Below are 14,182 nucleotides of genomic sequence, written 5' to 3' on the forward strand. Positions count from 1 at the left end.
CTCACGTCCCTTTCTGGGAAGGAATTTCCTCAATATCCAATCTAACCCTCCCCTGGCACAACTTGTCCTGTCATTTGTCATCTGGGAGAAGAGACTGACCCCCACCCTCTCTGCGCCTCCCTTTCAGGGAGCTGTAGGGAGCGATAAGGTCTCCCTGAGCCTCCTCTTCTCCAGGCTGAACCCCCCCCAGCTCCCTCAGCTGCTCCCCACAGGAATTGTGCTCCAGACCCTTCGCCAGCTCCGTTCCTTTCTCTGGACCTGCTCCAGTTTTATTTGGGGAAAGAATCTCATCTAATATTTATAAACACCCTTGTTTAAATCTGACCTGGGTGCCACATTCTCCTGGGCTTCTTTAAGCACTGATCCTTTTTTATCATTTTTGGGTCATGGTAAGTCTGTGTAGCTGAGGTTCCAGAAGGGCATTTGCTTACAGCCCTTATGTAGGCGAGTCACACAGGTTGCTGAAGGTAGAAAAAAGTAAAGGGTTTCTGTGGATCCAGTGGTCTTTTCCTCCTTCCTATTTCATAGTGAGAATTACCTCATCCCACACCTGAAGCAGAGATAATTCTGCATTTAAAATATTCCAGAGAGTTTCAGGGACATTCGTTCCTGGGCTGCATTGAACCAGCAGACCAAGTTCTTCAGTCTGTCTGATTTTTTGCATTTAGTGTTGCTCAGGTATGTCAGAGTGGTTTTTACCCCGTGAAAGCATTTGGCAGAGACAGAGAGGGGTCTCTGGGGGCAGATCAGCTCTGAAAAATCCGGCCGGAAGGCACAGGGATCTGCTTGTGAACTTCACCTCTGCATTAGTTCTTCTGCAGCAGCTGTAGGGATTGTATGGGAACCAGAGCCTTAACCAATTCAGTGTTAGCCAGTCAGAAATAAGAGGGGAAATGCATTTTAACATCAGTGCTCCTTTCCCATGGAAAAAAAAAAAAAAGGTTTTTTTTAGCAAGTTGTCATGGGTTGATAGGCTGCTTCTTTCTTTCTCAGAGTTTAAGGTCACTCACCTTAGGCCACTGGCAGATTTTAATGATTGCTGGCAAGTTGTCTGGCTGCTTTCAGGCTTCCTCATCAGCGAGCTGCTTGGCATCGGTCCTCCCAGACATCTGCTAGCTCTTGCGCAGGGTGACGAGGCTGTCCCGCTGCTGCGTGGGCATGTGGAACTGGGTCACCACTGAGGGATTCGCCATGACTTGGAGGCATAAACAACAATACTGAATGTGGCATTTTACATAGGAGGCTTTAAAATAAAAATCTGTTGTTCCTGCTGGCCCAGCCCGGTCAGTCTGTCTTGTCTTTAGTTTTTTGGAAAGAGAACTCTCGGTTCAGTCAAACCTGTGAACTGTAAAAATAATGCAATAAATTATTTGTTATTTGAACATTTTTTTTAAAGTCTATTTCCAGTTTAGTTGGACTGTGCTTATGAAACCCAATTACTTTTCAGACTTTATGAAAACAAAGGAGAAGCAGACTTCAGGGAGTCTCTGCTGCAGCTCTTTAAGTCCATCAATGAGATGATGAGCAGCATCTCCGATCAAACTGTCATAGTGAAGGTATGTACTTCCCAGGTCCCCATCTTGGCTTTGTTTTTGCATCCTAAACCATACTGAGGCGGTTGATGAAGTGTTTGTGCTTGTCCCCAAAAGCATGTTTTACCTCGGATGTGGTTTATGCTTAGTGCCTCTGATGAAGGGTTTGTGACTGTATGAGGAATGTGCTTCCAACTAGTAAGTTTACTTACACTGCTGCAAATACCTCCCTTTTATTTTTAAAAGGGAACATAGCTAGGCTTAGCTCATTTAACTTGTCTAACATCAAGGTATTTTTAAGGCGTTATCTTTAAGATGTTGGTGACAATTTAGATACTCGTATTCTTAAACACTTAATTAGATCCTAGACTGTTCAAGAACTTCACTGTAGTATCTTAAGACCTAGAAAATGGGTTTAATGGAAAATCTGTGGTAAGTCAGACAGCAGACTCCACCCCACACCCCTCTTTTTGTGTCCCTTTAAAGTGATAGTCACTTTTGGTAGCATTGGCTGGCTCATGGGATTGGGAATGTAGTCTCTGACCTCATATGAACGTGGGTATTAATATCACAGAGCAGAAGCAGTGAATTATAGGACTGGTAGGATTTGTATCCAAAGGAGTCAAAGGTCATTGTGCCAATACCAGCCTTGTGTTCTGTTAGTGACTCTCTCACCATGGAGAAGAAGAGAGACTGTCATAAACGTCAATTTGATGAGCTACACCTTGAAGTTCTCCTTGTGGATCCAAATAGATTTTATAAAAGGCTATAGCTCTTGACCTAGCCATGCTGAATCAGTTTAAAGGTAACGCACAGAAAGGAGCTAAGAATTGGGGTTGAATTTGGGGAGAACTTGACAGCATGACTCCTGCTCAGATGTGCGGTGGTTTTGCATTAGAAGAATTTTTTATAGCAGCTGGGAGGCAGACAGTGGCAAAGTACCGTGCCAGTGCAAGAGGTTCCTCTTGAAGGGAGCTGGGAAGAGTACAGCAGGAAAACACCAAAGCCAAAGGCACCTGTCCTTTGTAGGTGAGTGCATGCAGGTCTTAGGGTAGTAATACCATGCGGAGCACACAGCAAAAATAGATAGCGGGGAGAAAGCTGCTGAGTTTGAATATTTTTGGCAGAGACTGATACTGTATCATCTGATAACAACATAGGGATATTACATGTTTCAAGAAAGCTGTGTTTTCATTCCATTGAGAAAGCATCTATCCTTCATGGAAATTGGTAAGCTTGAGTCAGTGACTGAGAGTGTGCTATCTGGAGTTTTACAAATAGGATGTTTTCAGATTATGAGGATTGAATGTGAAATTTATTTTCCTGTGACTTGTTTGTGAGGCCTACTTCAGGAAAGCAGTTGAACTTGAGCTTTTTTCTTTTGCAACAGTTTATGCCTTGAGTAAAATAAATTTAAAATTATCCAGTTTTTGATTGTCCTCACATCAGATGCAGAAAAAGACGACCAACTTTCTAGCAAAGGCTGGAGAGATGCCACTACAGCAGTGTCTGAGCTGGCTTGTGCATTGTTTCCCCTTCCTGCCTCTGCAATCTTGGGGAGAGCACATCTACTGTCCGTGTTAGGCTGCAGGAAGGATGCCGGTAGATGAAGCATAGACAGATGAGCCACTGTGGGGTTGTCCGAGAAGTGTGCTTGTGCTGCCTTTCAGAAGCTTTGACAACCTTTCATTCATTATTCATTGCTTTCATCTCCTTTGGACTCTAATTACTTAGCTCTTAGAATACATAATTGTTAGTATTGGCTTTTTGCAGCTCGTGAGATTGCTTTTATTATGTTCAAATATCCACTGAAGCACTTACAGCTTTTTCGGTAACTACAAATGTGGTTCTATTACAAAGAATAAAATTATTCAATAGGGATGAATGTGGGTGTTTTTTGAGAGTGAGGCATCTGGGAGTGTTGCCTGACAAAGCTGCTGGGGTCCTGGGGGGGTGTCAGTAGCTGTGTGAATTGGACATGACATTACTCAGAAAACTGAGTGGCCTAAAAGGTGAGCTTCAGGGTAGACAAATTCCTGACAGCTGCTGAAGCACTGGCACAGGTTGCCCAGAGAATTTATGGATGCCCCATCCTTGGAAGTGTCCAAGGCCAGGCTGGATGAGGCTTGGAGCAACCTGGTCTAGTGGAAGGTGTCCCTGCCCATGGCAGGGGGGGAGGCTGGGGGGGCTTTAAGGTCCCTTCCAACCCAAACCGTTCTGTGATTCTACGTGTAAGGTGATGCACCTCGGGAAGAGCAAATCAGTCCCTGTATGATGACGTGCTTGGAGCTGGCAGTTGCAGTGTGGGAAGGACACGTTGAAATCGCAGCTGACAGCTATCTGAAGTCATCGGTTCCATGTGCCGTGGTGGGCAAAGAGGCAACAGGGTGTTGGGTGTCAGTCAGGGGATAATGAGACCATGGCAATGCGGTCATTTTGTTATTTTTTTACCCATGGTACATCTGAATTGTCTGTGCCAGGTGCTGTTTTGGTCTCCATACTGCAGGAGAGACTTACAGGGGGATGGAGAACCAGTACTGGGAATGGCTCACCTTCTTGCTGGGTGATCAGACTGTGAAAGTCTCTGTACCAAACCCCACAGAACAAGAAATAGGATGCACTCACTGATGTCAGCAGGAGGTTAGTTTGAAACAAGTAAAGACCATTTTCTCATTTCTGAAGGCTGCTGTTGCAGCTTGTAGAGGCAGACAGCATCAGCAGGCCCAGGAAGAGATTAGGCAGGTGGACACACGACGGGTCCATAGGTGTTTTCAGAGCAGAGTGGAGATGCAGCCTCTAAAGGATGCTGAGGGGACAGGAGGGGAATGAGCCACGGAAACTGGAAATGTCATCTCCTGTGGCCACTGTTGAGACAGAGTGCTGGGCTACGGGAACCACTGGGACTTTTGGAGACTTCAGGGAGGTTTTGTAGAAAACTGATGAGGATGAGCAGGTGAGTTGCTGGGTTGGTGTGTTGTGCCCTTGAAATCAGCAGATCTAGCTGTAGCAGTTTCAGGAGTTTTCTTACTATTTTTACTATATGTATGGAAGCTAAGTAGGCGTATACAAAATCAGTCTTTTTGGAGAGATAAGAAGTTGGGGGCCTACCTAAAAAATTAAGGTGCTTCACATTAAAAAAGATAGATGCTTAATTCATACATTTGAATATTTCTATTTTTCCTTGCAAAAATTGTAATCTGTCTTGATAGTTTATCACCGTGGAGCAGAACTGCCACTGGAAAAGTTTTTGGGAAACGTTCGCAACTTTTCTTTGTGCTGGTTATACTGAATTTTTTTTCCCCAGCCTATCTGTTGAGAGTGTAGCCTTCAAGCTGACACGGTGTGGGGGAGAATGAATGACTGCAGTCTGATATTCTTAGTAAGAATTACTCTTTATCTATTCAAATATTTATGTCCTTGTGGAAGCTGATGAGCTGACTGTAGCCCAGGTCTTAAGTTACTTAATATTTTGCATTTAAATTGCCCCTTTTATCTTTAATTTAAAATTTTCAAGGCTTTGGGTGCATTTAAAAAGTTGCTTCAAAAGAAAACTATGAATTGTACAAGGATTTAAAGTTGTAGAGCACAAGAGACTTTGAATTTGTAACACTCTTAGGATTATAGCTGTTGAAAATATTCTAGGAGAGGGGAGAATTTAGCTATGTGGCTGCTTTGCAAACTTCAGTTTCAGCCTTTAACGAAAAACCATGGAGAGTGTTTTCTGTGGAGGGCAAGTTAAAAGTGGCATTTAGCAGTTTCGTTGACTGTAGGTAGGGATAACTACACAGCTGTAATGAAAACTTTCTCAAGACTCAAAGGGAAAAAATAAAAAAGAGTAAACGAAAGCAAAAGCACTGTCTGTCTGCAAAATCCTCTGCTGCACCCAGGTCATGCCTTGCATTGCCAGGGGTGCTCTGACTCCCAGTCTCGCGGCTGGGAATCCCAGGCAATGACCTGATCTGTAGCACAAGGTCCTCCAAGAAGCCTCGAGTTGACCTGTAATTAGGGAGAGGCATGTCTCTGTCAGCTGTCTGTCTTTCACTGCTTCCCACATGCTGTCGGCCTGAGGAGGGGGCTCTGCAGGTAACCCCAGTGCTGGCTCCCCTTTGCTGCCCGCGCCGTGGTGCAGTTAATGGTCATTTTGTGGCCGAACGACTGGTGAGCTGGCCCTTTGGTTGTATATTTGGGGTGGCTGGCATGGCATATGCATGGAAAAAACTATTTTTTTTGAGTGTAAAGGTCTGTTTCCTTTTTTGAGCTTTTGGTATTGCAAAATAATAATAATTTTAGAATATTATTAAAAGTTTATTTTAAATTTTGGTTTGTAGTGCTTTAGCTATGTCCTTTTACACTAAATCGGTAAAAATCCATATATTCTTGGAACAAATAAATAAGCAGAGCTTTGCTTGCATTGATAGCTCTCAGTGGGCTCAAATGTGTTGCAATCAAAATATGAGGTGTAAAAATGAATTAGAACCATATTTATCCGAGTCGATAAAGGCAGCAGTAATCAGTCCTATGGAACTGAATGGCTGTTGAAATTCAATCCTATAGGTTTGAATTTGGACAGCTCATTTGGTATAGATTATAGTGTTTAAAACAACGTGGAGTCTTTTGTAATTAGTTAATGAATAGAGTTGTTTGGGATTTTTGTGCAAGTCAGTGTTGACTTCAGCAGAGGCAGACATTCAAAGGCTGCCTCTTACACTTGGGTTTTTAAGGCAAGCAGTTGGCCAGGCTGGAGAGGGAAATTCAAACAGCGATTTGAGATGAGAGATGTTTTTGTTGCCCTCTTACTAACAGAAAGAAATCTTTCTTGCATCGTGACTGCCTACAGTAGTAGTTTGAGATTAAACTTTGTTTTTCAAGTATCGGTTTGATTTTAAGAATTTCTGGATTAAACAAGGTATGCAGCATTTGGGGCATATACAGATTTTTTATGCTTGCAAGTGTAGTGAGGTTTCCTGTGTTTATTCCTATTTTCTGCTAATTGGTGCATGATAATTATTGCCTTCACCTTTTACTATTTAAGCCTGAGCTCAGCTGAAGCCTAGCATGACGTTTCAGGTTTAGATAAAAATGCAAATGCTTCCTTGTAATTTATTCCTGCATTGCTTTGAAACAAGGGCAGTTGAGCCCGCTGCATCGAATCAACGAGGACTGTCTGGTTTTGCTGTGTTTGTATGAGGGAGCTGAGCTGGTCTCAGCAGGGTTCTTGGAATTTGCTGTTATGCCTGACTTTGCTGTTCAGGATGACTGAAAAAAGAGAGGCTGGTAGCAGGGTTAGGCCTCGGTGCTTTAAATGATCTTGATAAAGTAGGTGTGTGTATGAAATTATCCCGTAATGTGACCACGGAGAGCCGGGGCGGAAGATGATAACATTTCACTAATGCGAATTCTCTTGTGTGTGTGGTTTTTTAATAAACCTTGTCTCTTATAACACATGATGCATATTTCTCAGTATGTGTGCCGTACTTTTTCCTACTCTAATATTAAGCATTTATTGCTAAAGCCACAGAAAAGCATTTAAACGAAGACAGGGAAATATATTATGAGCTGCTGAGGTACCTAGGAAGAAAACAAAAGAGACTGCGTTAGTCTGCAGGGCTTTTCCAACAGGTTGCATACTTCATAACCAGCCTTAAAAACGAGGTGAGTAACAGAATGAAACCATGGGCTGAGGTTTTTGTCTCTGAGAACCTACATGGGAAAGTCTTTTGTTAATGCTGGCAACAAGTATGATGTACTCCAGAAAAGTGCAATGCCATTTTTCTTGTGGTCCTGCTTTGTGCCAGTTTACACTGAATTTCGTGCCATAGGCACGTTCAGTTGTGATTTGGAACGAATGACTGCTGTAGACTGGAGCAGTTCAAAAACAGTGTTTAGGCATTCGTGGGAATTGTTTCACCCAGCTGCTGTCTGGGCCTAATTTGGCTGGGTTGATGAGTTTAGTAGAATGGTACCCAGGATAATGCTTGTGTAGAAGGTAGGTGCTTTGTGTTGAATGACACAAAAGATGAAAATTAACATTAAAGTCATGTACGAATTGAGTCAGGTAAAACAAATTTATTGCTTCCTCAAACAAAAGAGTTCATAAGAATATACTGTATTTGGCAAAGAGATTTTATGCTTAATTTTGAGACCAGGCGTGCTGTTTGAAATGAATGACTTGAGAAAATGACATTTTAAAATTAGCTATTTTTGCTTTCGTGTAGTACAGAGATGAACTTACTCTAGACAAAACCTGTAGTGTACTATACAGAATATGTTTTGTTTAATACTTGGCAAACATAATTTGTTCGATCTAAAGATCTTGTTCGATCTTTAAGTTAGTATTGCAGCTTTCTTAACTGTTACTGTAAAGAAGCTTTTGTAACTGTGTTTTGACATTCCTTGTCAGTATAAACCCAAGAATGGGATAGAAGTTAGAATTTTCTGTTGTTGCAAGACTGCTTTGCTGTACTCTGTACTGCTTTGTTTTCATTTACCAGTGACCAGTGTCATTATCACAGTAGTAATTTCTGTTTTGTAGTAATGAAAAGATTGCTCAATGCTCTCAAGTGTGTAATAAACAAAAGTAAATTAATAACACTCCCGTTGTTGATACCTGCTATCCAAAATTATACCAGACGTGACTTTAAGCTACTTAGTAAGGATACTATGTCTTAGTTTAGCATGCTTTCAGGGGGCAAAGAAGTGGACGATGTGTCTTCTGTGGAGCGGTAGAAGGATGCTCTGGTGCAATATGGGTCCATATTTTTGGTTCCCTGGTAATGTAGCATTGTGTTAATACATCTGAGTGTCAGTTCAGTTGTGGTAAAAGAAATTTTCTGTTAGGAGAGTGTAATTTGTCTTATTCCAAAGCCTTCAGATGTACTAACTGCTACCAGATGTGGAGATGCTTACAAGCAGTGTTTGCTGAACACCCAGGCTACAGCACAGTGTTAGGGCTTTGAGACAGAACATATTTAGGATACGTCTCCAAATGGTGTACAGAATGTGCTCTAATGTACTAATCTCGTAATGCTGCTTAAATATGTTTCTGAGCATATGTGCTTCTGGGTAGATGTGTTCTTCATGGCCTGCTGGTATGTTGGATTGACAGTGTTTGAAACGATAATCTGTGTGGCTTTTCCAAAAGAGAACTAGATGAGTGTCCTATGGGGACAGGCTGGGAGAGTTGGGGTGTTCAGCGTGGAGGAGGTTCAGGGGAGACCTTAGAGCCCCTTCCAGTGCCTGGGGGGGCTCCAAGAAAGCTGGGGGGGCCGACTTACAAGGGCAGGGAGTGACAGGACGAGGGGGAAGGGTTTAAACTGAAAGAGGAAGATTGAGATGGGACATCAGGCAGGAATTCTTCCTGGAGAGGGTGGTGAGGCACTGGGACAGGTTGCCCAGAGAAGCTGTGGATGCCCCATCCCTGGAAGTGTCCAAGGCCAGGCTGGATGAGGCTTGGAGCAACCTGGTCCAGTGGAAGGTGTCCCTGCCCACGGCAGGGGGTTGGCACTGTTGGGGGGCTTTAATGTCCCTTCCAACCCAAACCATTCTGTGATTCTGTGACTGGTGACTGAATGCTCAAGGCAATGCTGCTTTTCATGAGCAAAACCATCTCCAGCAAACTCAAGGCCTTGCAGAAACAGGCTCCCTGGAGAAATATTAGTTTGTCTTTTCTCTTTCCCCAGTTTATAACTAGGGAGGGCTTGAAGGGAGCTGGGATTGGAGGACAGGCTTACACAGTGTCTGAGATGATTCAGATTGCCTGGGCCTGGGTGGGAGTCAGAAAACTTGAAGTTGAGGTGTTTACATTTAGCTAGTGACATGAAGGTACCTGTGTATCTGTGCTCCCATCTCTCTCTGTGGGGACTGCTGATATATGCCTGGCTTCATGAAGAAACGAAAACCGAAGAACTTCACTGGACGGCAGTTCCTCCGGGTGATTTTAGTGGCTAGGGTTTTTGGGATTCTTTTCTGCTGGTCCAAAAAAATAAATGAAGCTTATTCTTAATTTTCACAGTTTACATATGCAAATATCCAAGTGCTCGAGCAGGTTTTTTTGGGTTTTGAGGGTTTTTTCCCCCCAAAAAATTGCAGAAAAAGTTCCTTTTGGGATAAAGTGACTGTGTTGCTGATAGTGTTTTTGAAATTGCTGGCTTAGGATTCATGCTTAGTCATAGAAACTATCTGTGCTAGATATTTCTCTTCGTAGAACCCATTTTTTACCCATTCTTGTCTCATTAAACCTGTCTGGAAATCATAGAACTATCAGGCAGAAAAAAGAGCACAGGCACTGCACTGGACCCTTCACTGATGTTCAGAGGGACCAGCATTAGAGCTCTAATGCCTCTGTTGTGCTTCGTCTTATTTATTCTGGCCTTCTTATATGTCTGAAGATTTTTTTTTTTTTTCTCTCCCAACTAATGTTCTGATACAGGGCATCACTGAATGTGTTTCTTCACAATAAAACCCCCCTGTGTTATTTAGGTACCAGCACTGAAGATGTTCAGGAAAATACAATTGGCTGTTCAGTCATTGTAAGCACATCTGCGAATTTATCTTAAAGGTTGTCAAGGATGACTGCTCTGGAGAGAGAGGTGGTTGCGATGGTTTAAGGAATAAGCTGCAATTATTCTGTGGAACAATAAAATCTAGGAATTTCATTCTCTGTATCGGCTGTGCAGAGAACTGTGACCATCAATTACTGCTTAATTTATTCTATTTAAGGCAAAGCTTTGACTTTTCTGGACCTTATTATTTTCACTTAGTGTGTTTTATTTCTTGGCATACTTAATGGCGTTTTTTATAGTTTAGAAGGGTATTCTTGAAGCACTATGTTCATTGACTTAGCAGTTCCATAGGTTGTATTGGCAGCTGGCTCATATATTTAGTGTCAGTTAATGGTTCTTATGATATATATGTACGTAGGCTGTGGCTGTGATACCTTTTACACATGGGTACGGTATTCCTGAAGGGAAATGACACCTGTTCGTGCAAGCACACAGTTGTGTGCATGGTGGTGTGTGCTGGGAAAGGGAGAAGTGAGGGATAGGACATAATACAGCAAGGTCATTTGAGTTAGCTTGTGGGCTGGCGTGAGCTTGTTGACGTCATCCTGACCCTTGACTTGCATGTGAATCACATCCCAAAAAGTTCCAGTAATACCCTGACAGGTAATAGAATGGGGAGTGTGCAAGGAAGTTTAACTCAGTAACAGGAAAATACATCCATTATTCATACGATGCACTGCCTTGTTTGTGCTTTCTCTCCTCTTTATTCTTCCCTTTCACTAGTTTGTGTGCTTTGTAGTACTTAAAATTAATGATTTTGTAACTTGATAAGGTTAGTAATAATTTGTCACTACTTTTCCACAGAGAGAAGCCCCTTCAGACAGTAAAATTTTTATTGCAGTCCAGCTTGAAACTGTGTATAATTATCACCTAAGTATGAGAGACTGGTACTTCCAGCTTTGTGTGTGTATCTAATGTGATCACATGGCAATTATTGCAAAAATCTGCTTGATTAAAAACCAGAGAATTAAGTTTCTTCAGGATTTGTGTATTCTCTATTGCTGTTTTTGAATTTTCAAGTGTCTTGGGGATGACTGTGTAACTATGAAATTAAGATTTTGATGTAGTATGCCATCCGTTTCTTGCAGAGATGAGGAATTTGAACCTTTGTCCAGTGCTGATCAAGAGTAGAAAGTAATCTAATTTAATTTGTTTCAATGGGAGGAAAAAAACCCAGAACTCACTGCTTATTTGTTCTTTCCTGATGCTGTATGTAAAGATGAGAATAGGGTTTTTCTATCTGCTGAATTTAATATTCCTCACGGATATATTCCAGTGTCCTGGGAATACCCAGCATTGTAATTGTGCTACTGCGACTATCAGCTGCAGGTTCGAACAGAGTGAAATGTATAGTGAGAGCTGCTCTTTTACAAGTTAGTATCAACAAAAAGCAATTTAGAAGACCTTTGGATGACAGATACAGATTTATTTATGTGGATATTTAGCCAACTTCTCTGCTCATACTGTTGGTCATATAACTGAGTCAGTTGAGATCGGAAATTGGGAAATACACTTCCACAATTTTCTTGGAATTTTAATATCTTAAACTTTAATTGGTATGTCCGTAAAGTCGAACCTAAATTGGCAAATAATTGTAACTACAAGCTTTAAATTGATGTTGTAAATAGTTTTACCTGATAATGCTTCATTTACACCACTAAAGTGTTAATTTTAATGGTTGCGCCAGCACAGTGTGAAATTTTAATTCAAGATATAAAATGCGAGCTCTTTTTTAGTATGTGTTACTAAACATTTATTGCTGCATGCATTTGAATGATAAGCAAATAAAAACACAGCGATGGCTGCGGTTTATAACTGGTCATTAGAGTCCTCATCCATCAAAACACATAAGCGTGTACATAATGGGACTATTTGCATAATTACAGTTATGAGCTTGATTTCTGAGCATGTAAGTAGTCCTTTAAGCATACGTGGATATATTTGATGATCAAGCTTGACAGTTTAAATGGACTATGAATAAGAACGGGAACACTCTGAAATTTGCATCTAACCTATTGACATGTTTGGATTTTGCTCTTTTAAGTGGTCAGCGAGTGTTGGCCAACTTCCCACGCTGGCTACTTCGGGTTGTTTGACAGGTTTCTTTCTCTCCTGAAGGGCTCATTCTGTAGAAGCAGAGACTGTTAGTGGCTTTTAAATTCAAAACTCTTTTTTTTTTTTTCTCCCCACATTTCTGCTGTTTCTGTAAATGCTTCAGCAGGTGAAAAAATCACAGGCGTTTTGTTTGAATACCAAACACCAAATAGTACCAGTGCGGTGGAAATATGTCGTCGTCTTTTATGTGATCAAATTTTGGTGGGATACATTGGTCTTTACTCCAGTTGATAGACTGAATTTGAGAACAGAATTGGCCATGTGCTGTAACAGTCTTGCCTTCTACGTTTTGTATGCTGCGTTGGCAATATTTCTGCAATAATGCATGTTCAGTGAAAAACGAATGTAAGCATCCACCTTGCAGAAGAATATCTGAGCCGATTTGCAGATGAGGGTGGTGTGCGTTCAAGTTCTAGCAATGTAATATTTTACCTTGAAATTTGCTATAGCCTACTGCTTTCCTCCAGTGTGGGTGACATATATATTCCAAACTCACTTGCAGCCACTTGTGTACATGCTGGAATAGAAAAACTCATGAAATTCCTGAGGAATCCAATGGTTCTTTATAAGCCAGAGAAAAGAATTGCTTGAATCTGTGCTTTTGGATATGGGTTTGGACATGGATGGATGCTTTCTTATGCCATCTAACCAAAATCACTTTAATCTGCATTTTTATTGAGAAATATGTAAATTAATAGCTCCTTCATACATTATTCAAGAAAACGCACATTCTGTATTGCTGATACTTCTACTAATCTTATCTAAAGATATGCAAATGATTTAATTAAAATAATTATGCTGTATAATATACCTGAACTTTGCTCTAAAATAGTATGTATTAATCATTAATGGTACTTGTATTTCTCTCTGGAAAGTCAAAGAATTTGATTGATAGTGGATTCTAAACTCTGCCCCTTTCTTACTTAACAACTTGGATCAATATGTCCCTTGTGAGCGTAATCAAACAATTGACCTCATGCATTCAGGAATGGTGGAATTTGATTTAAAATTGCTAGGGTTGTGGCAGAAAAGTGGAGTTTGAAAAGAGACAAGTGGTTCTGTATGTGCCTACGAGGCAGTACTCCTCGAGTCGGTTTGCTGCTGGCTCTTCCTATTTGTAACAGCTACTGCTAAACAGAACTTCTCTGTCCCTCGAGCTCCTCTGCCCGTGGAGTTGTATGGTATAATCACTTGTCCTGTCATGGACTGCAGGCTGGAAAAGAATTGATGAAAAAAAGTAAAAGGGCTCATGTTCCTTCTAATTCAGAAGGGTTGGGAGCACATGGCGCCGTCCTTGATGGAAACTGCAGATGCTAAGCATTAAATCCAGAAACAGAACTGCCTTGTGTGGGGAATGAATCATTCCCCTGAGGCAAAAATACGTCTGTAATCAAACCCTCTGATACTATCAATAAAATGCCAAGGTAAGCGAAATAAGTCTGGCTGGGTGGTTTTATATTTGAATTGCTGTGGGTTTTTCCTGGGCTGGTGCTCAGTGGATGTACCTGAGGAACCTCAGTAACAGTAGTGCATGCGTACGCGTTAATAAGGTGAAGATTAAAACCCAACCCTTTTGTCTTAGGGTTTCTTACGTAGAACGCTTTCTCATCTGTTATTTGAAGTAGGGCACTTCAATGCATTTGCAGATGAAGAAAGAAACAAAAGCAACTTTATGTGATGGAAAGGGCTGTTTGTGTAGACGGAGTGATTTCGGTCTGTGGTGTGAGGTCCATCCGCTGCTGTCTAACCCCAAGTGCCTTCTGGCATGGCTGCGTTCAGCCCCTGGGCAGTAAGCTTTAATGGCTGGATTTTGGCTCTAGATGCCCATAAGAGAATGTGTGCTCTAGAAATAAATACCTAGCTACTGATTGTAAGAAATGGAAAGACAAAATTAGTTACAATTGCTACAAATAGGTGAAATACTTCACATCTGTTTGTATCTTCTGAATCTGTTATGTCCTGTGAAACGGAGTG

At 41.5% G+C, this 14,182-nt stretch overlaps 1 protein-coding gene across 1 annotated transcript in view; it reads left to right on the forward strand.

Annotated features, from left to right (window-relative positions):
* The window catches only part of LOC104513187 (dedicator of cytokinesis protein 1-like), a gene marked incomplete at its 5' end in the record, with an annotated part of 33,716 nt that overhangs the window by 3,019 nt on the left and 16,515 nt on the right, over positions 1–14,182 (forward strand). Inside the window, one exon of the mRNA XM_010156462.1 lies at positions 1,448–1,556. Coding sequence (XP_010154764.1) covers positions 1,448–1,556 — 109 coding nt within the window. The remainder of the gene's footprint in view (positions 1–1,447; positions 1,557–14,182) is intronic.

The sequence above is a fragment of the Eurypyga helias genome, unplaced genomic scaffold (assembly GCF_000690775.1).
Source record: "Eurypyga helias isolate BGI_N326 unplaced genomic scaffold, ASM69077v1 scaffold978, whole genome shotgun sequence".
Lineage (NCBI taxonomy): Eukaryota > Metazoa > Chordata > Aves > Eurypygiformes > Eurypygidae > Eurypyga > Eurypyga helias.